Source organism: Cephus cinctus, unplaced genomic scaffold, assembly GCF_000341935.2.
Source record: "Cephus cinctus unplaced genomic scaffold, Ccin1 Ccin1_scaffold1310, whole genome shotgun sequence".
In the NCBI taxonomy this organism is placed as follows: domain Eukaryota; kingdom Metazoa; phylum Arthropoda; class Insecta; order Hymenoptera; family Cephidae; genus Cephus; species Cephus cinctus.
This window is the reverse complement of record NW_014333737.1, coordinates 911,969-937,293: the sequence shown is the minus strand read 5'-3', so window position 1 is coordinate 937,293 and position 25,325 is coordinate 911,969. Positions and strand designations below refer to the sequence as shown.

General features: G+C 36.0%; 3 protein-coding genes across 5 annotated transcripts; all 3 read right to left on the bottom strand.

Annotated features, from left to right (window-relative positions):
* Positions 1 to 1,537: 1,537 nt before the first annotated feature.
* LOC107272872 lies at positions 1,538 to 11,292 on the bottom strand. The gene is made up of 24 exons (XM_025090186.1): positions 11,174 to 11,292; positions 10,584 to 11,079; positions 10,340 to 10,498; positions 9,954 to 10,253; positions 9,464 to 9,804; positions 9,307 to 9,388; positions 8,390 to 9,244; positions 8,157 to 8,324; positions 7,934 to 8,080; positions 7,777 to 7,855; positions 7,424 to 7,681; positions 5,129 to 5,628; positions 4,873 to 5,031; positions 4,492 to 4,797; positions 4,091 to 4,431; positions 3,822 to 3,903; positions 3,548 to 3,731; positions 3,282 to 3,486; positions 2,854 to 3,131; positions 2,582 to 2,778; positions 2,347 to 2,514; positions 2,123 to 2,269; positions 1,967 to 2,045; positions 1,538 to 1,789 (listed from the first exon to the last, which is right to left on the bottom strand). Exons 1-24 carry the CDS (start codon positions 11,190 to 11,192, stop codon positions 1,568 to 1,570), a joined length of 5,772 nt encoding a protein of 1,923 aa, XP_024945954.1. The 5' UTR covers positions 11,193 to 11,292; the 3' UTR covers positions 1,538 to 1,567.
* A 681-nt stretch (positions 11,293 to 11,973) lies between these two features.
* On the bottom strand, positions 11,974 to 15,990 carry LOC107272874 (aminopeptidase N). The gene is made up of 10 exons (XM_015750477.2): positions 15,150 to 15,990; positions 14,906 to 15,061; positions 14,202 to 14,836; positions 14,046 to 14,127; positions 13,292 to 13,961; positions 13,042 to 13,229; positions 12,800 to 12,967; positions 12,578 to 12,724; positions 12,344 to 12,419; positions 11,974 to 12,251 (listed from the first exon to the last, which is right to left on the bottom strand). Exons 1-10 carry the CDS (start codon positions 15,659 to 15,661, stop codon positions 12,024 to 12,026), a joined length of 2,862 nt encoding a protein of 953 aa, XP_015605963.1. The 5' UTR covers positions 15,662 to 15,990; the 3' UTR covers positions 11,974 to 12,023.
* Positions 15,991 to 16,559: 569 nt separating this feature from the next.
* Positions 16,560 to 21,878, bottom strand: LOC107272906 (aminopeptidase N). Of its 3 annotated transcripts, none has more exons than XM_015750567.2 (11): positions 20,759 to 21,878; positions 19,642 to 20,511; positions 19,417 to 19,572; positions 18,692 to 19,329; positions 18,541 to 18,622; positions 17,793 to 18,459; positions 17,523 to 17,710; positions 17,284 to 17,451; positions 17,055 to 17,201; positions 16,896 to 16,971; positions 16,560 to 16,818 (listed from the first exon to the last, which is right to left on the bottom strand). In XM_015750567.2, exons 2-11 carry the CDS (start codon positions 20,145 to 20,147, stop codon positions 16,570 to 16,572), a joined length of 2,877 nt encoding a protein of 958 aa, XP_015606053.1. In that variant the 5' UTR covers positions 20,148 to 20,511; positions 20,759 to 21,878; the 3' UTR covers positions 16,560 to 16,569. The 3 variants fall into 3 exon arrangements, with proteins under 3 accessions (XP_015606053.1, XP_024945950.1, XP_015606054.1); XM_025090182.1 differs by having other exon boundaries at positions 19,642 to 20,245; positions 20,326 to 21,877; XM_015750568.2 differs by having other exon boundaries at positions 19,642 to 21,878.
* Between the last annotated feature and the right edge of the window lie 3,447 nt (positions 21,879 to 25,325).

Below are 25,325 nucleotides of genomic sequence, written 5' to 3'. Positions count from 1 at the left end.
CCGTGCATTTCCGTAACCGTCCGCTCTCGTTCGTGCATCCAGTTGAGTTTGCTGATTTTACGCGACCCCAAAGATCAGAACCTACGGTTGCGTTTCTCGATTTTACGCGTCCCCAAAAAATCTACAGGATCCGTTAAGTTATCTGATAGGTTCCGTCCGAGCTCTCGTTTTGGCGGAGTTGGGCCTGTTCCACCCCAACTCCCAGGTCATACCGCCGCCTAGCTTGTGAATGCATGAGCGTAGGGTGAACGGTCGTAGGTAACGTAGGTCGGTTCTCGAAGATAGTTCGTTCTCGGGTTTTTCGCTATCGGTGCCGAGTTAAGAAAAATACGTTACAATATTATATATCAAGAGACTCGGTCGAGTCTCGCGCCAAGTACAGGGAACCGGCTGTACAGTACAGCTCGCCACAGACTCTTTACCCGAGTCAACTCCTTATCCCCCAAAAAACACTTACGTGTAAAAAACTACGCCAAGTACAGGATTGCTGTGAATTCCTCTAACAAAAAGTATTGATATCATATTATTGAGGCCAAGTACATAAGTCACTACATGTTTTCCTATTATATGATCTAGCACTGGCCCATCATTTTAATTATATTTTCAATATTTCCTATAACGTTTTCGCTACTCTTTTATGTTACTACTGCTTCCCGTATTTAATTACGATTTAATGGTGATTTAATAATTAATAAAACTTTAGGTGATTCCTTATCGAGTACTACTTGATGGGTCCGTGCCAGGAATTCCAAAGTACTTACTTTACACGTGCTCATAGTATTCTAATGCTGTATGTTTGTTATTAAGCTTTTACCGTGATTATCTTTGACGAGTTATTGTTAATATGCTTTCAACAAAAAGTATTGATATCATATTTTTGAGGCCAAGTACATAAGTCACTACATGTTTTCCTATTATATGATCTAGCATTGGCCCATCATTTTAATTATATTTTCAATATTTCCTATAAGGTTTTCGCTACTTTTCTATGTTACTACTGCTTCCCGTGTTTAATTATGATTTAATGGTGATTTAATAATTAATAAAACTTTAGGTGATTCCTTATCGAGTACTACTTGGCGGGTCCGTGCCAGGAATTCCAAAGTACTTACTTTGCACGTGCTCATAGTATTCTAATGCTGTATGTTTGTTATTAAGCTTTTACCGTGATTATTTTTGACGAGTTATTGTTAATATGCTTTCTATAGAAAATTGGTACTGGTTTTGTACCAAATTTATATCAAGAAATGCACGGACCCGCCAAGTAGTACTCGATAAGGAATCACCTAAAGTTTTATTAATTATTAAATCACCATTAAATCATAATTAAATACGGGAAGCAGTAGTAATGTAAAAGAGCAGCGAAGGCGTTATAGGACATTTCGAAAACACAATTAAAATGATGGGTCAGTGCTAGATCATATAATTGGCAAACATGTAGTGACTTAAGTACTTGGCCTCAATAATATGATTTCAATACTTTATGTTACAGGAATTCACAGCACTTCTGTACTTGGCGTAATTTTTTACACGTAAGTGTTATTTGGAGTATATATTTACTCTTAATTTACAATATTCTAAATACTATAAGACTGAAAACAGCGACCGCAATGCTAAGCGTAAACTTGGTGGCGCTGCTACTTGGATTCCTAATGGTCAGCCATGATACAATATCGGTTTCATAATTGTTAAGCCAAGCGATATTTTCCTCCGCAAGCTCAATAGCCCGTTCAGCTGCTGCAGCAGCAGTGCCAAGGTCATTGCTGTGTTGTGCAACAAAGGCCTTAAGCTGGAATCAAGATAGGCACATGTCACGTTAATTGATAAATTAGACACTCCGTCAAAACAGAGAAACAGTTATGATAAATCCTTATCCAAATATATAATCTTAGTTGGAAATTTATTAGAGTGTATCATCGATGTATATTTTGATAGAGATATATAATCTTTAGAAAGATAGACTTACCTTAGTGACTTGCTCGTTGCTGACCATTCTTTGCCCAAGATTGTTCAACATGTTGCCAATATTGCTCTGTCCGCCGTAACTGTAAAAACATTAAACATGCATAAAGGAATGCCAATAACGAATGGGTAAATTCAATTAAGAATGTTTTTCGCTCACAAGTTCGATATAGCTGTGTAATGGTTGGAGAGGAAGTCGAAGGCGATATCGACATTTGACATACTTCCGGACGTAACGGAAGTGAATATGTAGTATGTGTCTTGAGACCTAATTCCGGAATCCTCACGTATAGAGAGTAAAAGATAGCTATATGAAATTGGGTAAAAAAGATGTTAGTTTTTGTGAAATTTCGACATTGAGATTATTCTTAATTTCATTCTTACTCGGTAATAATTTGTTCGTTCAGACTGCATCCCAAGCTGGAAAGAATCAGAGTTTGCTCGGTAGATAAATCAGTTGCATAATATCGGTCCAACAGGAATTTCCAGACAGACGAATTCAGGTTTCTTAGACCTTCGCAATAAACCCAAGCCTTTAGATCAGGGGGCACGCTATAGAAAAGTAATAATTAATATATTTCATTTTTTTCTTCTTTTCTCTCTATGTAAGACAACTCACAGATAATTATCAGGATCTGGACTGCTGTAGTAGTCGAGCAAAATATTTTCAGCTTTGTTAACGCATTCCGCACTGCCCATTTGGCAGGACCAGGAAAGTATATTGAGTCGATTCAACTTTGTTAGATGATCATCCGAATTTGATTCTTCGTAGCTCAATTTTTTATGCAAAGGAGTAACTAGACTCGAGATGTAAGACTGTAAGTTTAGACTACGTTGTAAAAGAAATTTATATCACGTTGATTATTTAATTTAACAATGCTCTAATTTTACCTTAAAGAATTCATAACCCGTTGAATGGCTCAACATTTTTTTAAGATATCCAAAGTTCGTAAAGGCTGCTGTCCATGGGACATAATCCACTTCCTGTGATAAGTATGTAGTCAAGTTAAGAGCGATATCATATTTAAGATAACCAGACCTCGCCAAATTCAATGCGTCGTCTATAAGTTGTGCGCGATTTAATACATGAATCTTCTGATAATCGGCTGTCCGAAGATAATCCGTAATCAACTGCCAGTTTGTGTCATCGTAGTTCACACGATAATAACCTGAGAAGACAATGATAAAGAGAATTATACATATAAGAATCAAAGGTAATTAAAAATTTACTTTTTCATTCTTATCCACAGTTAAAGAATCTTGAATTAGCAGATAACTTTATCATTACAGCCGAATAAGCTTATTAACATTATCATTACCTGTTTGCTGTATGTTATAAATTACCCAATCAGTTGGCAGAAATTCGCTTAGCAGATAACTATCATCGACGAAATCGGAAAGCCAAAAGCTTGCATAAGTGTGTAAAAAGTTGAGGGTGCTTCTTGACACTGAATTCATTGGCACCCACCATTTGTATCTCGTAGTATCGTTGGATGAACCACGACCTTTCAGAAGAAAACGTTCCTGAAATTAAACGAAATTTATGATGTTGGTATTAAATCCATCGTACGCGTGATTCTGTTACCTGAGAAATTTTGTGAACTCCCGTCGAATAATTTCTTAATATCGTAACCAGGGGGTATCCCTTTCGTTCGGTCCATGTATCCATAATTCTTGAGACATGGGCAGGTAAAAGACCTGCCGCTGAAGTGTTTGTTACTAATTCCAAAGCATACCAAAGATCGTCAGGCGTAGCTGCACCGAAAGCCCTTAATAGGATAATCAATGAAATTTATTAATACAAATTATTTGGATTGACCTGAATTAACCTAATCATAAGAAGAAATGTATTATCTTACATATTTGCTATATAAGTTTGCAATCCTTTCCGGAACATAGTTTCACCAAAAAAGTGTGACATCATACGTATTATAGAACCACCTGAAAGATCGTGATAAGGTCGATATTAATTAACAATATATTATCTAACTATTATATTTAACCTGGTCCAAATAAAAATTTCTTCGTATCACTTCGTATGTATTATATTGGTATATCTAAGCAAATCTTAATCCTGAAAATATGTCACACTCTCCTACGTCTAATTGCAATACCGTGACTGTCGTACCTTTCTGATAAGAAATCGTGTCGAAGATAGAATTAATTTCACTAGGAGAGTTGACGTCTTGATTTATTGGATGAGAGGTATCCAAACTGTCTATAAGAAAAGCGGTATGGTAATTCTCCAATGTAAACTGATCCATGAGGCACCAAGAAGTCTCCACCGAAGATGTTGTATAGTATTCGAAGTAGGTTGCAAATCCTTCGTTCAACCACAGGTATTTCCACCATAGAGGACCAACCAAATTTCCAAACCATTGGTGGGCAAACTCGTGTGACACTACACTAGCTATACTCTGTTTATTTCTGCTGGTGGATACACCAGATTTCCACAGCAGTAGACGTTCCCTGAAAGTTTAGGATAAATTAAGAAATTTGATAAAAGGCCACATTACCTAATCATATTACCTGTAAGTGACCAGACCCCAATTTTCCATAGCGCCGGCAGAAAAATCCGGAATGGCAAATTCGTCCATTTTTGGAAGTGCTCTGTTATAGTTGTACCCGGTAAACGCAGACAAACTATTTAATTCCTGTAGACCAACTTCCAAAGAGTAATTGGCTATATTCAATGCATTAGAGCGCGACCAAACTCTGAAGGTATCATTAGCTGTGGAAATATGCTGAAAATCGGATACAACGAAAGCTAAAAGATAAGTGGACATCAAGGGTGTCGTTCGAAAAGTGCTCCAGACACGATTGCCTATGGTTGAGCTGTAAGAAAAAAATATATTAATAGTTCATCAAAAATGTAACGAGCATCACGATCTAATAAAAAGATAGACTGACTCTGGTTCCGAGATCTCTATATTTGGCATGTTCGACACTGCACTTTGATTGGCGTGGTGAGCAATACTAATCGAAAAGTATGCTTTGAGGGCAGGCTCGTCGAAACATGGAAACGCTGAACGTGCGTAAACAGGTTCGAATTGCGTAGTAGCTAGCCATCTAAAATTCAAAAATACACTTGTCAGTGAACAACGAGAAGGATACAAAAAATGATAGGGTCTTGTGCGAAATAAAAACATTGTCAAATTTTTCTCACCTTTTCTTTCCAGTATCCGTATAGTAGTAGCTCCTATAGAAACCATACATCTCATCGTTGAGTTTACCATCGAACATCATCCTGATAACGTAATTGCCGACAGTCAATGTGGACTTGAAGGAAATTATGAAAAAGTTTAAATTCTTATTGAAAGTTGTACTATTGACATTAAGAACAGAGCCATTCGAATTAACAACACTGGTACTGATAATATTCAACGAGTCAGCATGTAGAACAATAGAGTCTGTTTCATCCACAACGGAAACCGAAATGCTGACGCTTCCGGTGAACGTGAATATATTTTCTTCTAGGTATGGTACTAATTTAACTTCATATGATATCGGTATTGTATTATTTGGTAAACGATAATCATTATCAGCTTGTGCCGTTTCCTTTGCACTTATTCCCTTCGAGCTGGTTCTAGCACTTTTAACGTTAATAGGCGTTCCGTTTACAACACCTAACAACAGAGCGACGAGAAGAAGTCCGGTGCGGCCCATCTGCATTCAGAAATTTATGATTAATTATAGACAATTTTATAATAAAATTTAATGACCTTAATGCCTTTGCACGTCACTCCTCGAACAATGTGATTTATTGAGATATCGAGATGCAAGAAGAAAGAGTTATTGAGTACCTTGGTAGCCGGTATGCAACACCGGAGGACTAGCAGCCTTTGTCACATATTCTTCATTTGAACAAGAATATATGAGTAAACATGTGGCCATAGTCCGCATCCATAAACACCTTATCATGCATAGTACACTATCTTATCAGACTACAGCATTAGATACTTGAACTAATTGTCGTTGTGGTAAAAAAAAAATTTTTTTTGATTAGACAGCATTGGGTAATTGACCTTTGGACAATTGTACATATACAGTCATTGTTGTTGTTGTTGTTTATGAAATGTTTTACGGAGTGTATACATAAAATGATGTAATTTGTAACGTCTGTCACGTTTTTGTACGATAATGAATCATATAAATCATTATAAAACTGAGGTACGTTTATTTAGATCTTTGTCTCAGAAATTCTTTTATTACTTTATTTTCTGCATTTAAGAAAAGCTATGTCACTTATATCCTAGTCACCTGATAAAGTACATTAAGATATCTATACCGATAGTGACTGTATAAGTAGTGCGTTTGATAATAGCTTAGCGAGTTACTTTGCAGCTGTATTTTACTGTTAAAAATTGTGTAACGCTACTCCTTTGACATTGACAATAGTAAAGAGTTATTTTTTAAGCATTTAGATTTTTGGCAGCTTTGAATTATATGAAAATCTGCATTGGAACGAATTATTAAATTATGAAACTTATTATCTGATTTATAACTCCAGCTATCTCTGGTTTTGGATTCTTTACGTTCACTGCTAATCAAGCAATAGCATCTGGCAAATACTCTGCGATTCAGAGCGAATTTCAGCTGTTGAAATCGCAATCTGTGCCTTTGTTGTCTTCGTGATTAAAAAATTTCAGTGAATTACAAATTGGATTACAGCCATATGAGGATGTAATATAAGTTGCCAGCAATAAACTGGCGATGTGAAACCTCATTACTTGAAGTATGAAATTCTTGAAATTGAGTCTTACCCGTTTGTCAATATACTGATATTCATAAAATTTTACAAATTCGTCTAATTTGCTGTCCCTTGTTAACCAGCAGATAAATTTAGGAGTACATGTTAATCTTGATCTTTACATCTTTCTCTCCATCCTGTGTACTCCGGACGGAAATTATTTCCAGTTGCATTCTTATCTAAATCTGTAAACTTTGGTAATACTTTAATTCCTTAAATTAATGAATCTAATCCGTTTTCTTGCAAGATCATCGTATCACACAAGTCTGACGTTGATTTATCATACTGAAAGTGGCCCGATTTATTATTTCGAATTCAGCACTAACGTTTCTCACATTTACAGTTATGCAATGAAAAATTATTTAACGAAAAATCTGTTGGGGTATATTACACACGTTTCATGATATACATATTTTATTTTTTTGTAACTCGTGCGGTACTTGAAAAAATGTTTGGGGGTCATTCAATGCTATTAAAGAAAATTTAATCTTTGAATTATGATTAAGAAAAAAAAAATTGCTCTGCTTTCTTTCTATGACACTCTTGAAATTTATGTTAGCATATTTTATTTCATTTCGACATTTCAATTTACAGTAGATAACATTCAAGAAATCAGAGGCTGGCTTAATCAATATCATTGAAACGATAAATTATACATCTCAATGTGACACGTCGAAGATATAATATTTATCAGAGGGATTTTATAATTTACATAAAATTATTTGTGATCATTGTTAAACTGATCATAAGCGTTATCAGCATACTAGATATGTAGAACGACGGTGATGCATCGCTTTCTACAGGAGGTATTGGCAAACTCGGTATTGGCAAATTCTGGTCTTCAAGCCAACTGAAAATACTATCAGCATTGTCTGATAGCCATTCCATGTTTGATTCAGCAAGCTGGATGGTACTAGCAACAGATGCTTGGGCTGCACCAAAATTGTTCGCAGTCGTGAATATTTTCAACTGGAATTGGGAAAAAAAAGTAGGTTAGATATTTGTGCTGAAGAGTTTTTAAAATATCAGAATAATTAATTACTATGCCTCTGACAAGATTTTACCTGTATCAGTTGATCCTCAGTGGTAATTCTATTGCCAATCGCGGTAAGCATATTGGCGACGGAGTTCAGTCCACCGTAACTAAAATATCATATCGTCTTGTGAATTCAAAGATTCAACAAAAAGTGTTATCATTTTTTCTATATAGATTATACGTACAATTCGGAAATTGCGGTAAAATTAGTTGCAATGAAATTGAGAGCAACTTCCAAATTACTGTTGGGACCGTTGAGTACGGAATTGAAAACCGAAGCACTGTCCTGAGACCGAATTCCAGAATCCGGAGTGATAGACAGCTCTAGGTACCTGAGATGAAAAAGATTACTGAATGCCATACGACCGTACGAATAAAAAGTATTAATAAAAAAGCAGTTAGTAATACTTCTGAAGAATAGCTGGATCTTCGCTGCAACCCAAGGAGCTAAGAAGAAGCACTTCCTCGGTGGAAATATCATTTTCCAAAAATCGATTCCAAACAATATCCCAAGTCGCTTGGTCGGCATTATTGATTCCCCAACAATAAGCCACTGATTTTACATCAGGATGGATTCTAATAAGATGGACCAAGGAGCCGTGATTAGTTCAACTTTTTTTTTCCAGATTAACAATACTTACGTATTTGTAGAATTACTGATCCAGTTGTTGAATCTAGTAATAGCTTCCTCGCGGCAACCTTGAACTCCGAAATTGCAAGCCCAATTGAGTACCTGTCCACGCTGTAATCGCGTGACGTGATCATCATCAGATGAAACGGTCCACGTCAAATTATTATAACTGGGTTCAATGAGCTTTCTGACGTAAGCTTCCCATAATGCGTAATTTTTATTTCGAGCAAGCATTCTGTTAAGATGACCAAAGTTAGTCCAAGCAGCGTACCAAGGTACGTAATCGTCTTCATGCTCCAAGTATGTAGTCAGATCGAGAGCAAGACTGTAATTAATGTATCCAGCACGAGCAAAGTTCAATGAATCGTCGATGAGAGAAGCACGATTTACTGGAGGAATTACGGTGTAATTTTCACCCTTCAATTGGTCAATGATCATATACCAATTGATAGGATCATAATTAACACGGAAGTATCCACTTTGTTGAGTATTGAAGATGACCCAATTGGTTGGTCCAAAACCAGAAATAATGAGAGACCCATCTTGAGGACGAAACCAATCACTGGAATTGGTTACGTCGAATCGCCATAGACTGTTCGGTGTAGCGAAGTTAATAGGTATCCACCATCTTTGAGCATCTGGATCAGCAGTTGGAGATCGTGGATTAAGGAAAAAGCGTTCTTGCGTGAGTACCACTACGGTTGTGGAATAATTTCTTCCCACATTCAGAACCGGATATCCTGGTTGATTAACCCAGGTGTTGAAAATATCTTCCATATTTGTATGAGCCTGCACATGACTATTTGTCTCGGAAACAGCTTGCATGTGACGCCATAGATCTTTTGGTGTTGTTACATTCAGGGCCCTGAAAAAAATTGGATTCGCATGTAGTATGAAGTAAAAAGAAAATACAGTAAAATTACATACCTCTCATTAAGGTAGTTGGTCAGAGCTTGATTGAAAAGAGGTTCCGACATAATATGGTTCAACATACGAAGAACGGAGGCAGCTGTAATGAATTTAATAAATGAGACTCAACATTCGGGATACAATTTGATTATGAATCTATAAAAAAATGGCTGACCTTTGCTGTAGGCAATCCTGTCGAAACTGCCAAGGACGGAAGCTGAACTACCAACTGAATTAGTCATGGGCCTAGAGGATTCCAACGAATCCAATACTAGAACTGGTTGTAGAGCATAAACAACGAATCTTTCCATCAAACGCCAATCGGTGTGGACCAAAGAGGTTGCGAAATATTCAAAATAGCTAGCAAAACCTTCGTTCATCCATAGATAGTCCCACCATTCGGGACTTACTAGGTTACCGAACCAGTTGTGACCGAACTCATGCGACATGACTGTAGCTACATTTTCCTGATCACGAGGTGTGGATACGCCATCGTACCAAAGTAGCAATCTTTCCCTATAATACAGAAAGAAAAAAAATGATTACGATAATCGTACTAATAACAATCTCTGAGATACGCAATTTCCAGACTTCAACCAATTGATCGGATCAAGTCTCTCCTTAATTGGGGACTCATGTCAAAAGTAACGTTATTCGATGTTTACCTGTAAGTAATTATACCCCAGTTCTCCATAGCACCAGCACTGAAATCCGGAATGGCGAATTGATCAATCTTAGGAATAGGATCAGAAACACCCAAGTAATCTTGAAGAGCCAAATATTGCTTTTCGCCGTAAACGAAAGAAAAATTTCGAGCGCTAGCAGCAGCACTTCTTGACCATATGCTGAAGTTTGAATTTACGTTAGTAGTGCTTGTGAAGTCGGAGACAACGAATGCCAATAAATAAGTTGAGATTGGAGGAGTCTGCTGGAAGGTGGTCCAGATTCTGCCACCAATCGTATTACTGAAAATGAATAAATATATTTATATCTCGACGGATACTAAAAAGTCTTCGACCCTGATACATTGACTTATTGAAATAAATCTTACTCGACAGTGGTATTAACGTCACCAGGCATGTTAGAAGATGCAGTTTGATTCGCGAAATGAGCTATTGAGATATCGAATGGTGTTTTAAAGCGGGGTTCGTCAAAGCACGGAAACGCTCTTCTCGCATAGGTTGGCTGAAACTGCGTAGAGGCGAGCCATCTAGAAGACAAGTTATTGAAAGATTGTGAAAAAATAAAAATTTAGTTGTTACCATTAATGCTTCATAAAAATTCATTTTCAATACCTTCTCTCGGTACCGACGTCATAGTAGCTTCTATAAAATCCGAACATGTCATCTCCTAAGTGTCCAGTGTATGACAAGTGAAGACTATAGTTTCCCGGAGGAAGATTACTTTTGAAAGTGATAAGGAAAAATTCTCTGATGGGATCATAACTTTGAGCGTGAATTGATAAACTGCTGCTTACATTCTTTGAATGTAATGCAGTTTTATTCTCGTTTATTGTGATGTCAAGTGCATGCAGAATTATAGTGTTTGTTAAACTGGTTACTATGAAGTCAATCTCGACCTCGCCAGTAAAAACGAAACTTTGGTCGGATATGTATGGTACGAGTTTCAAGGTGTAATTGGTTGGTATAACATTGTCGGCCAATCTGTAAATTTTATTATCACGAAGGTTCACTGCGTTTATAGATAACTTTTCGAATTCTATTGGATTTCCGGATGCGAGAACAACCAGGGTTGCAAGCACCCCGATTGTAAAGCCCGACCGATGCATGTCTGCAATAAATAAAAAATATATATATAATTTTTTGTTGGTTTTTAATGTTTTTATAATTTTTGCTATTCTAATTATTTTTATAATTTTATACACCAAAAACTACACTATTCATATGCACAGATCACTAGGTTTAATGAAATTTGACATTTGCACTTCAGTGGAACTGGAAGAATTTTATATGTATTTAACTGGATCTTTTTTTTATGAATTGACGACACGTTACCAGGCAAACTGTTGTATTTGTGGTGTCCGAGAACTGAAAGACCATCAAAAAAAAGATCAGTCAGTGTTCGATATTTAAGGCGGCTTATAATTATTTTTTTATTACTAATCTTTGATAAAGATTGAAGTTAATCTCATTTTTGAATCCCTATATAATGAATTGATGTAATTAATTATAAATTAACTTCTGCCACTAGAAAAGCCACATTATCCGTCTTATTCTTAGCCATGCCAAAGATATTTAATTCACGAAGAAACAGAAACTGTCGAGATGCTATGATAAACAGTATTCTTATCCAGATAGTCAAATACTTCGTCATCCTATGATATAAGCCTTTGATAAATTAATTGCTAGTATTTTGAATTTTCTCTTGAATTATTTTCAATCGATTTATATTATTATCAGGATTTTTTTAAACACGTGCGCAGATCCTCCTGAACATGACGAATGCAATTTCATCATCTAGAGCATCAGTTGAGTTTAAGCTTTAACGCGCTAAAGTTACTTCAGATATTTTTAAGAGTACATCAAAGACATATTTTTTGTTTGTGGAATAATTGTATTTAATAGGTCGTTATGATCATCATCGTTATCTCTACAATTCTTTCTGGACTCCCTTCTGGAATCGAATAGATAAGGGAAAAAGGGGTCATTAATAAAAATCGTAGTATCGCTTATAATTGGATTTTCAAAAATATTGTAATATTATAATTTCACTGCTTAGAGACTATACGACATAATTATAATCATTATAAATATCATTGTTATAGCATTATTTTTCATCAGAGTTGATGATCCTGATGATTCAGTCACTGACAACCATTCGGCAATACTGGGTGCGTAATGTTCAATCCAGGCTATATTATTTTCAGCAACACTTATAGAATCCTGTCCAGCCTCCACTGCATCCCCTAGATGATCACTATGACGTTCTATGAAATCTCGAAACTAGGGTAATAATAATATTTTTATATTAAAGGCGATATCAAAATTTCTAATATATATCAGTATATGATATATCAGTCTCTACTCGTTATTACCTTTGCAAGTTGTTCCACGGTGTATATTTTTTGTCCAATAGCATTGAGCATGTTACTAAGAAAACTGTAACCTCGTCTGAAAAAAAAATTAACAATGTCTTGATAAATGTTTACGATGTGCTACACCTAAAGCAAATCTGTGATATTGTCTTATCACGATCAAGGCATACGTGCAAATCAGTACAGCTCGCGGAATTAAACTAGATATAATGATAAAAATGTTTGAATACTCACGACTCCACAATGCTGTGTATGTTAACGTCAATAAAATCTAAGATAGTCTCATGATTTTTTGGATTACCGTTTACAACGGCATTCACTGCTGAAAATCTGTACTGTCTTCGAATTTTGGATTCCGGACTAATCGTGAAATTCAAATAGCTGTACAAAGAATAAGATATTTAAATTTCAAAACTGATATGCAAATTTATAACAGCAATGCAATTTTCAAAATACCGTTTTATCAGTACAGAATCTTCTGTACATCCAAGTGCAGCCAATATTAATTCGTATTCCGTAAATAAATTAGTTTCCAAAAACCGTGTCCACATTTTATTCCAATCATCTTCGCTTCCAGCGCGAATTCCAGTGCAGTAGACGAAACTTTTCAAGTCTGGTGTTATTCTGTGATCAATGCATGTACTTTTAGTGCTAGTGCTGTAATATTGGACAATATAATAGAAACAGTGAATTTTTACGTTACTGCCGGATTCGAAATCCACGTTTGAAACAATGAAATAGCATTTCTCACGCAATGTTCGTTATTCATAGAGCAAGCCATCGACAATATCAGATTTCGATGCAATTTCGTCAGGTGCTCATCAGAAAATTTTTCTTGAAAACTCAGAGTATGATACTCATGGACAAGTAAACTATTAACATAACCCTATAAACAGAAAAAAAGACTGTTTAAAAATTACAACAAAGTGGCATAACTTTCTGTATTACCTGAAACGCAGCATGAATCGCCGGTTTTGCAGAAAGAATCGAATTTAAAAAATTAAAAGAATTTCCAGCAGCAACCCAGGGAACATGATCAGTTTCCTGTATAAGATATTTTGACAAATTCAAAGGAATCGCATAGCCAATATATCCAGCTCTGGCTAAGTTGAAAGCATCGTCCAGTAAACCAGCCCTGTTGATTGCTGGTATTTTTTCAAAATTGACTGACTTCAAATATTCGATCAACATGCACCAATTAGTTTCGTCATAATTAACACGATAATATCCGATTTGTTGTAAGTTAAAAATTATCCACTCGTTGGATGTGATATAGTTAAATATAATACTATCGTCTTCCTCTCTTAGCCAATCAGTGAAATTAGTTTGAGAAAACTTTTCAGTCGATGACTCCATCGCGAAATTAACTGGTATCCACCATCTGTAAGCATGAGGATCAGCAGTGGAAGTGGAACGATTTTTATAAAATCTTTCTTGATAAACCACCAGTGTCTCGGTCGTATAATTTCTGCGAACTGTAATCAATGGGAAACCCGGTTGATTCGCCCAAGTATCCATAACTCTCTCAACCTCGATATGTCTCTGCAAAATTCCATAGTAATCCGAGGAGTTTTGTAAATGCGAGTAAACGTCTGACGGAGTAGCCGCTGAGAAAGCTCTTCGATAAGAAATAAAATAATGATAACATGAAACGTACAAAAATCCAGCTGATTAGATACCAGTATAAAATTACGCAACGTACAAATCCTTGAGGTAACTTTGTAATCCTGCTTGGAAAGCGTCTTCTCCTATACTGTGCGAAAGCATACGTATTACAGATGCAGCTGTGTGAAAGTAAAATTTTATTAATCACAATTAAGTTGTCTACCAGCTAATTAAATTGAACGAATTAACATACCTTTTCTGTAAGATACAAAATCAAGGGTACCCATAATCGATTGAACATCTCCAACACCTTGTCCATTCATTGTTCTTGTGTGTGAATCAGAATCTTGAAGTAAAACCGGTTGAAGAATATCAACGACAAACAATTCCATCATTCGCCAATCAGGATGTACCAATGATCCTCCGAAATATTGAAAATATGAAGCGAATCCTTCCTTGAGCCAAACAACGTCCCAAAAATGATGCGTTACCAAATTTCCAAACCACTTGTGAGCATATTCGTGCGCCATCACTGTGAGGCCAGTATGGATATGTCTTGTTGGTGTCGATTCATCGGAAAACAATACAACCGATTCCCTATAAGTTATCAATCCCCAATTTTCCATGGCGTTAAAATTAAAATCCGGTATTGCAAATTGATCCACTTTGGTAATTGGGTTCGTAAAGTTCATCCACTCTTCAAGTGCGGTATAAATCAAGTGACCTTCATTCAATGCATAATCTCTGTATGCACTGGTATCATCGCGTGACCACATTCTGACATTTGAATCGAGAGATTCTGTATTTGTAAAATCGTGCACTATCCATCCGACTAAATAAGTTGACATGACAGGTGTATCCTTCATAGTAGTCAAGTAGTAATTGGATCTAGTGATATGGAAATTTTGTGGATTATTTGATTATTAATAAAAAAATATTAGTTTCCTTAATACGTACTTTATAGTAGTTCTTAATGATGGCGTGTTACTAGTTACTGTTTGATTATCATAATAACCAATATGAATAGTGAAAATTGCCTTAAGATGTGGCTCGTCCATGCATGGAAAAGCACGACGTGCGTATGTCGGTGAAAATTGTGTCAGTCCAATCCATCTAATAATGAAGTATGCAATTTCAATAATATCACATAAATATTGTTATGATAAATTAATATATGTTATAATAAAAATATTAAACTTACCTTTTAACTCCGTTAACGGTATAAGAACTTCTGTAGAATCCAAACAAGCCATCATTAACTTCCCCGACGAAGGAAAGTGCCAGGACATAATTGCCTGGTTTCAAAAATTCCATGAGTCTGACTGAGTAGAATTGTGTCTTCTCATTGTAATCTTGGGCTAATATCGTATAAAAGTTATTTGACTGATTCACAGTGGAATAAACAGTTGTCTGTTTTTCGAGGATCGTCAAGTTATCTTTATGAATCGTGATGATATTTGTACTTGAGAGCACTTTCAGCTGAATTTTTACTTCTCCCTGATAAGTAAAGTTGCCTATTGCAATTTGTGTATATATTTTGAGATCGTAAGCATCAGGTACGACGTTGCTGGGAAGTCTATGGGTCAATGAGCTTTCTAGTCTATCTTGAAGTTCTTTTACGATTTCTGGATCTTGATATTGCGGAAAATTGTTAGCAACTATTGATCCGAATGATAGTGATAGAAGAAAAACAATTATTTCAATTCGATGCATTTTACTTGAAAATCTATTATTTCAAGTCCCACTTGACATACCGAGCACAATTAATAGTTTCTTCACACAGGTACTCTAGATATACTTGCTGGTGATAAAAATGTATTATTTGTATCTTGAGATTGCGGTATCTCCTGGTAGAAAATAATTTTAAAAATTGATATTTTCAACGATCCGAGGTACAAGAATTATTGACTATCTACACTGATATAATTGATGATACAGTTTGATCGCGTTCGATGAGATATTTCTACTATCTATCTTTCGTAATGTTTACCAATTCACTGGCACGAGTTTTCTAAATGTTCTGAAAATGTACACGTAATCATGCTCAATGACTTCAACTTTATCAGGACACTCGTAATCCCTGATAACTACAGTGATGATTTATGATGATCGATCTATTAACTATTTGCAATCAATTAAACGGATTTTCAATAAGATAGATTAAAAATTATTTCAAAATTGAATAAGCACTTTTTACATATTTCAATATATCCTTTATCGCATGAAAAATGTCAATGTTTATTATACGCTTCATGCTGCCTTGCCATAATTAATATGCTTATGCTCTAGTCTTGTTCATTAATTGATTTTAATTATTTTTCTCCATTTTATTAAAATATCTTCGCATTTAGTCTTCGCGAACATAGAGTTCACGTCTAGTAGTTCAATGATTTATTTCAATTTGTATTTTGATCCTTATGAACTCTAATTTATCGATTTATCAAATAAAAAAAAAAACAAAGAGAACCTACATTATCAATGTCACAAACAAATCGATCGATTTGAATGCGTCACAAAAGAGGTCGATATCCATCACGAAAGAACAGTTCTTATTCATATTACTAATGACTGATAAATATTAATACTTGCACAGTTGTATTTAGATATACGATTAGATTATATTAAAATTTATTGAGATCGTCGATCAAAATTTTTACAATCGTTATAAGGAGGACTGTCGTAATTGTGAAAATATTTACAGTACTGGCGGTCGAACTTGATTTTTCAATATTTTCTTCGAGCCAAATTTCAATACCAGGAACATACATATCAATCCAGGCTAAAGTTTTTTCGGCACGTGCTATGATATCGTCGACATTAACATCCGTAGTAAAGTATTTTTCATTGAAGCCACTCAGAGTATTTTGGAACTGAAAAAACCAGGCGAATGAACATGGTCGATTATCACAGGGATAATTAATTAATTGAATACTTATGTAATCTTTACCTCATTAAGCTGTTCTCTGCTTACTATGGTGTTTCCTAATGAGTTCAACATACTTAACAGTCTAGAAATTCCAGAGCTGAAAATTGTACATAAGTTAAGAGTATATAGAAACTGAAACTGGTTTGTTAATCCCTGAGTATGATACAATTGGTCACTCACGTATCAACAATTCTGTCTGCATTATTTTTTACAAATTGATTAACCACGCTCCAATTATCAACATTGCTTCTCAGTACACTAGTGAACATTGTATTCCTGTTATGAAAACGGACAGGACTCGCCGGATCGATTGATATGTTCAAATATCTGTATAAAATACAAAATTTAATTACCATTCACAAGTTACAGAAATTCTATTTTCAATGTAAAAATATCTATGTATATGTACCTTTCGACCGACGTACGATCGGCTGTACAACCAAGACCGGAGAGTAATAAATTTTGTTCATTAGCTAAATCCGTATTAATATATCTTTGCCAAACAAGTTCCCACGTATTTCGGGAAGCACTGCGTAAACCCGAACAGTAGACAAAACTCTTAAGGTCAGGCGTAATTCTGCAAAGAAAATTAATAAATACGATTGTTGCGATTAGAATTAGACTGACAGAAAGTATATGTTTTTATACGTGGAAGCAGGATCTTTTATCCAAATATCAAAAAGACGTTGTGCGTTATACAAGGAGTCTTCGTCGTTAGTATTACACGACCATGTTAATATCAAATTACGTAAGAGCTTGGTAATATGAAGATCAAATAAATTCTCATGAAAACTGAGAGATTTTCCTAAATTCTTGACCAGACTGTTAATATATTTCTGTAAACAAAAAAATAGTTTCGATTAAAATATAATAACACGTTTTTGTATTATATTAAATATAGGTTTTTTTTTTATATACCTGGTAGACGGGATATATCGGTTGCCTGAGAAGCCTTCCGTCAAGGAATGCAAAAGAATTGCTTGCTGCTACCCACGGAATATAATCAGTCTCCTGATGTAAATATTTAGTAAGATTTAGCGCTATCGAATAATCAATATAACCAGCTCTTGCTAAATTGAATGCATCATCTATCAAGGATGCCCTATTTGTAGGCGGTATAACGTCGTAGTTATTAGTCCTAAGATAATTAATTAACAGATGCCAGTTAGTCGTGTCATAATTGACCCGATAATAGCCAACTTGTTGAACATTGAAGATCACCCAGCCGCTACTATTAAATTCGCTAATTATTATGCTTTTATCTTGAGGGCGTATCCAGTCAATGGCATTTGTGACGTTGAAATTCGATAATGAATTTTCAGTGGCGTAATTCACGGGCACCCACCAACGAAATTTATCCGGATTCACTGTACTTAAATCAGCATCCAAATAAAAGCGTTCCTGAGAAACTTCCGTTACTGTGTTCGAATAATTTCTGGTTACAGTAATTAACGGATATCCAGGTTGATTGGACCAGGTGTTCATTACGTTTTCTACAGTTACGTGTGTCTGTAAGATTCCGCTTGCATCAGCTTCAGCTTGCAACAGTCGATAAAGGTCTGATGGGGTAGCCGCTTGCAATGCCCTGAAAGTGATATTAAAAATGATTAATATTTCGAAAAATAGTAATCTAATATACAAGTTAAAATTATATATGCCATGGTACATTGTTTTCAAGTAATTCCGAAGTCCAGTACAAAAAACTTCCTCGCCGATTATATGAGACAACATCCGGATAACTGAACCGGCTAAAATTGAATGAATATTGATAAGTGCGTTAATTGATTTACTGACACGCAATACGAATATATTTTAACCTTTCTGATAAGAAACGATATCGAGTGATTGAGCAATAGTCGAAGGGCTCCCAATTCCTTCGCCGTTCATAGCTCTTGTGCTGCTTAATGAATCATAGCTCAAAGCGGAATGTACCACATTCACGACATACTGTTCCATAAGTCTCCAATGACTATGCACCAGAGAACTGCCAAAGTATTCAAAGTAAGTAGCAAATCCCTCGCTCAGCCAGACATAGTCCCACCAAGATGGGGTCACCATGTTACCAAACCACACATGAGCATACTCATGGGACATAATATTGGTTATGGTTTGTAGATCTTTCGAACTGGTAACTCCGTCCATTTGCAGCAATACCGATTCCCTGTAAGTAATCAATCCCCAATTTTCCATGCCAGAGTAAAGAAAATCAGGCACAGCCAACTGTTCGACTTTATCAACAAAGTCTGGCTGTCCCATCCAATTCTGAATTGCTCTATATTGCTGCTCCCCTTTCACAATTGAATATTCAGCCGACGCCATTGCTTCTGGACGAACAATGGTGGACACTGCATAACCGGGTCTTGCTGACTGTCCGTCGAATCCGGTTACAGCAAATGCCACGAGGTAAGTTGACATTCTTGGCGTTCGAGCGAAGTAAGTGATTGATCTGCCTGAGCTGTAAAAAAATTGTTTAAATCATCAACATCGATTCAAAGTCTTTACTGTTATTTTCAATAGCAAAAATCTGTCGACTATTACGTACTTTTGAAGAGTCTGGGTGGCACGCGTGTTGGACCAAGCAAATCGATAATTTTCATGTATAATAGAAATGTCAAAAGTTGCTTTCAATCCTGGTTCATCGAAGCACGGAAAAGCACGTCGCGCGTACGTTGTAGCAAATTGCGTAATCGCCATCCAACTGTAATAGAAAATCAATTTCCATAAAAATTTCAACTGTATTTCATTGTTTAATAATCAAGATGCATACTTCGGCCCACTTGTACCGTAACTGGTCCTGCACAGTCCGATCCGGTTCTCAAGAATATTTCCACTGAACGACAAAGAAATTTTGTAATTTCCTAATCGAAGATTCTCGGCTAAATTAATTATATAAAACTGTGGCACGGTCTCGGATGTCTGGCTAATAATCACCAGTGAACTGTTACTACTTTCTTCAACGATTCTGGTTGCACTTTCAGATATAACCAGAGAATCCGCATGTAGAACTATCCTTTTCACCGGTACGTTAACGTTGACTGAAATATGAACGGTGCCGGTAAAGAAGAAATCCTCTTCGTTCATTCTAACGTCAACCTGAAGAGTATAGTGATGCGGTATAATTTCGGACGGAAGTCGATACGAGACGGAATCATTCCAATTGACTTTTGGATGTGGCAAATCGGAAGCGGAAGTTTTATCCGGAATTGTTGCGTTACTCTCGATGATTACGAGAGCGAGCAGAAATATCGTTGCACTGAGGATGCGTCGATGCATTTTAAGTGCAGTTGGTCGCTTCGTCACAGCGAGGAGTATTACTTTGCTACGCTGAGAAAAACACTTTAACTCATCGTAAAATCCGCGTAAGCAATTTCCTATGGAATTGAAACGTAGTACTTCGATAATATAATTTGAAGAATAATTATAACACACGGTTCACGTTAATTTTACATACTCGTTTTATCGTTTGGTATCTGCTACTGATTCGAGGAACATCGCCGTGAGAGTAACGACGCTGAAAGTTTATTATTGCATAAGTACCTATCTGGAAGAAATCCATTATCAAGATGTCTCTCTGCTAAGCCGTAATTATGATGGAGCAGTCTTGACTTGTAATTAACTTTATCGAAATACGGCATCGCTGTAAATTCAAGTGATTAAATGCGATCTGTATACAGTTTATTGGTAACCATTGGATAGCTGTTCGACAATGACGTTATAAAACGTTCATGTTTATAATATCAATTAAGAATACGCTTATTAGATTATTCTTACTAAATTGAACAAACAAAATTATTGGCTTGTGAGAAAAAATTGTCTCTTTCGATATTTTCTGCATTCTATTATAATTCTTGTTTAGTTTTTATACTTTTATTCAAATTACTTACACTCGCTTCTTCCAATCGGTATCACTTTCAAGTTCTACATTCATCCGCTTTCGTCTTCGGACTTCAAACTTCTGACACGTCGTCTCCTATGTGCTTCTTTCATTCTATTTAAATTCTGACACATGGCTCCATTCAGTGTATTCCAATTGCTCCGCATTTGAACTTGCCAATTGGATCATGTGTGCTATAGCGTTATTCGTTCTCTCTCTCTCAATCTCCCCCTGTCTCTCTCTCCATCTCGATTTGAAAGAATGCTGTACTTATTCTTTAATTTTGAAATACTTGAAAAATTATTGTCTCCTTTCAAATTAACTTATTTAACAATGATATCAGAATGCTCTGTATCCAATGCGAACAAGAAGATCCAGACCATGTTGAGGTTTTCGGTGTAACTTGTCAGGATTTGCATGTGATTGAAGTAGATTGCATGTCCTTCATGTAGACTTCCAACATAAGGTTTGCTCACGACCCGCAGATCTCGATATTGGAAACCCAACCGATAGGATAGCTATACCCCTTTGGATCCTTCTTATTGCTAGGCGTAACTTCAAAAGTACCATATACGAAGGATTACATAGCGAACTTACCCAAAGTATCAATAGATAGTGCTGAATCGATTGCTAGAAAAAAAAGTGTTTTTCAATATACATGATATTGCAGTTAATGCAGTGTAAAGAGATATTTTGAATCTGTAAATGATTCAGATAAAATATCAGGATTAATGAATGGTATCAAAGGTACCTTAAAGGTGACATTCGAGACAGAAAAATATCTTTAAATTTTCACACTGTACGGTTATACCGGGTTTTCATAAAACTTTTAATACTTTCTAAGCTTGCTGTGGGTTACTAGGTCTTCTTGTTAATGCAAGCGAGTAATAAAATCTTTAACGCAAACGCAGCTTCGGTATACCAAAAAAACAATGGAAATCCCAGTGGATCAGAACAATGCAGCATGGCTTCGGGATGAATAATTATACGGATTTAACGAGGTGACGTTGGAGCTATTTAATGAGTTGGTTGACTTAATGAGGTTGCCTGAGCTTCTTTGGATAAGTGGTCTGTGCTTTGGATTGTATATCACTTCTCACGAATTTCCACTTATCGAGTTGTACGCTTGAAACGAAAAAGACACTAATCATTGATGTATGAAATTTTGTAAAAATTTTATAAAGTGTTCGCAATAAATGCATTCCCTTTTGGAATTTTTTCAAAAACAAACTTAAAAATCTATAGCAAGCTTGTTCAAAAAACTGAATAGGATGCTAACTGTGTGCTCCTCCATTATATGTTTACTCCTTCCTTTCGTTTTTCTCCTAAAAGTCATATTAGATTTTATCGAAGTGTCGACTGTAGCAATGCAATCGCTTTATTCGCACCGTGATTGGCTGCTGGTGTCGTCAGTCGACGAGTGTGATGGTACAGTTTGAAAACTAGGTTAACTGAGAAAAATGTTTGTTGACTATCGTCAATAATAAATAATGATTAATTGCTCAGCGGGTTTTTTAAGTATCGAAAAATATGCATCATTTTAGATACCGAAATGTTGATTAATTACAGGTAGAATGTAAATTATAGATAGAAACTAATTTCGGTTTTGAAATAAAGTGGTTGGACAATGTGACACTGGATTTGTTCAGTGCTCTGCCACAGCGCTGCTGTCTTTTGTCCTACACCAACCGCATATGTCGGTCTAGTATAATTCAAAGATTCATATCGGACGCCGCGACTAACTTCACTCTTGATTGGTTTGCATAATGAAGAATCCACTTACGTCATTACGCCTAAGGGTATCCCATCCAAAACTTCTCCTTAGATGGCACTGTGAGTATACTATCATAGTGAGCATACTTACCTCAAGTCTACTTGAACCCGTACACTTTATTTATAACGTACTGCAAACTATGTCAGGCTTGAAGTAAGTCGAGGAAAATGTATCCTATAGCAAGTTCCTTTCTTAAATAAAATACAGATTTTTTTCCCACTTCTGGAAATTCAAAGAGCACCATGATCTTGCGTCTGGTCGTTCTAAAAATAAAAATACATTTCTTTTTACGGCACATACAAGTATAAATACTTCGTATAACATAGTGTTCGTACATGGTATGCTAGCATAATGCGAACTCGTAATGAGAATTCTTTTATCAGTCCATCCATCCTCATCTACGATTTCTCCAATATATTTTCTGTATCTCTTCTACTAGCTAGTATCGTACCCACGTTAAGATATGGTATCACTGATATAATACTTTCCTTGACATTTAGCCTTCACAAGTATCCTTTGCTGGTAACGATCTGATAAGTAGTCTGGAAATATAATACTTCGGTACTGCTACGGGTATAGATTCCATAAACGTACTATTTGTGTAAGCATGACAATTGTTGATAGTACGTAGAACATTACAGTGTAACGTCACAACTTCTCTGTGCGCGGGAAATATGAAATAAAAAATTTGCGAATTAAGAGTACCACTAGATTTTACATTGTACCGCTTTTTTCGCGGTTTTTGTTCCTCTCAATGCACGAGAAGAATTTCACAAGTGTACTTCTCTTGCCGAGTAAAAAGTCCTCGAGGCAGTGGCAGCGCGTAGACTTGTTTTCTCATTAAAAGAGATTCCCAAGGCAACCCACGCTCTTACTGCTCTTCTTTCATTTTCTTACGTTTTTTCTCTCCAGTAATTATCAATGAGGCTGGATCCTTTTGATTTCTTTATTCATTCACTGTTTCTAAATGCCTCCAGGTATCAGATTATCGAACAGCATTGTAATATAATTCGACGAAAATAGGCATTTTCTATATATATTAATACAACTTTGACATTTAAATATGCAGAAATATTCATGAAAATTTTATCACTCGTTCGGCCACAATTTTTACATTTTTCGAAAACACGTATACATGTGCAATCTGATATCTTGTGTCTCCTCGTGATCCAGAGATGGTGTTCTGATAAGGACACTTGGCAATCCCCGGAGGGATTATCACTGTATGGCCATTATTTTTCGATTATTTACCCACGTTCTCTGTGCCCGAAAGTATCTGGCTCCATTTGCAATGCTTTATTAACACTTAACACGTATTAACCCTTTCGCTGCTATATATGAATTTAATGCACTTACCTGGTATGCTGCAAAAAATATTTTCGCGCATGCGTTTGATCACCACGGTGCATGTATAAATTTCGCTGGTGTATATTTATTCGGTTCACACGGACGGGTATGAAATATTTTGCGGCTTTATTCGGTCCTTGCAGCGAAAGGTTCAAGGGCAGAGTGCTTGTAACAGGGCTTTTAAAAAAAAATGGTATTATCGAAAAGCTCGAAATGACATTATAAAATGAAAATACATTATGAAATACAATACTTTATAGAAAGGCAAAATAAATATTACCTGCAATATAGGCTTGAATGTATTTTGTATGTCTACTGCATTCTTTTGTATGATCCCCGTGATGTCTTCGCTTTCTTAGTAAAGGAGGAGAAAACAGTCATAAAAGCAACCCCGTGGCTTTTGACAGTATTCTCGCGAGATTTTCACGTTTCCTTAAGATTTGCCGACAGAGTCAGGCCCTTTGAATGGGATGCCTTGGGGCGCGGTGGCGTCGCGACGCTACAATCATCTACGGTGTCCACGGTGATATCAAGAAATGCCCGGAGCTGCAATAGCGATCCTTTGGAATTTTTTTATATATCTTTATTTTTGGATATACAAAGAAAAAGAAAATTTGTGGTATTTAAGTTCCAGCGTTATATTCGTATAAATTTGTATCGCAGCGTCCTGGATTAATTAATAAATTATGACGCAATACTTTCTAGACAGTTTCACTGTAGCACCAAGGCACAGGAAGGATTCGAGTGTTCATTTGGAAGCTAGTTGGATCAAATAAAATCTATTTACTTGACAATTAGCAGCAAGTGTAAAGACATGATATCTTGATGTAAACAGTTAATCAATGATAATGAAGCTAAGGAGCTGAGGACTCGAAAAGAGTAATTAGAAATTTGTTTGAAAAAGAGGTCAAAAAGAATGACAAAAAAGAGAAGCTATTCTAAAAAGTTGTTTTTAAAAAAACGGTGAAACCAAAATCTGAAAACCCTGCGGTTCACCTTCATCCGGATCGACAAACTAAGGTTCAATAGAATGTAAAGAAGTTTATATCTGGACTCCCATAAAAAATCAGTAGTACTTCATAAAAGGATTACAGCATGTATGTTAGTCGTTCCTTACCTCCTTGCGGTTTTCTAAATTTCAAGATTTTTGTGAATAATTGAAAAATAAAAATTTTTGGATTCTACAACCATGAATTTTAGGTTCCTAACCAAAGGCACGTTTCGTATCTGACTTCGTCAGAACTGATATCTGTAGCGGCAACGTCAACGCTGGAAGCTTCGTAACTTCATTACAGGCTTGTTTGAAAGCTTTAGGCCTCTCTGCTAGACATAGCCAAGCAACCAACAAGCCTACCAGGATTCCAGCAACCTGACGAACCAGCTTGAACGGCCAACGGTTCAGGTAGCAACCGATTTTATTCGTCTTCTGCATCCCGGATGCTAACGATATTTGAAA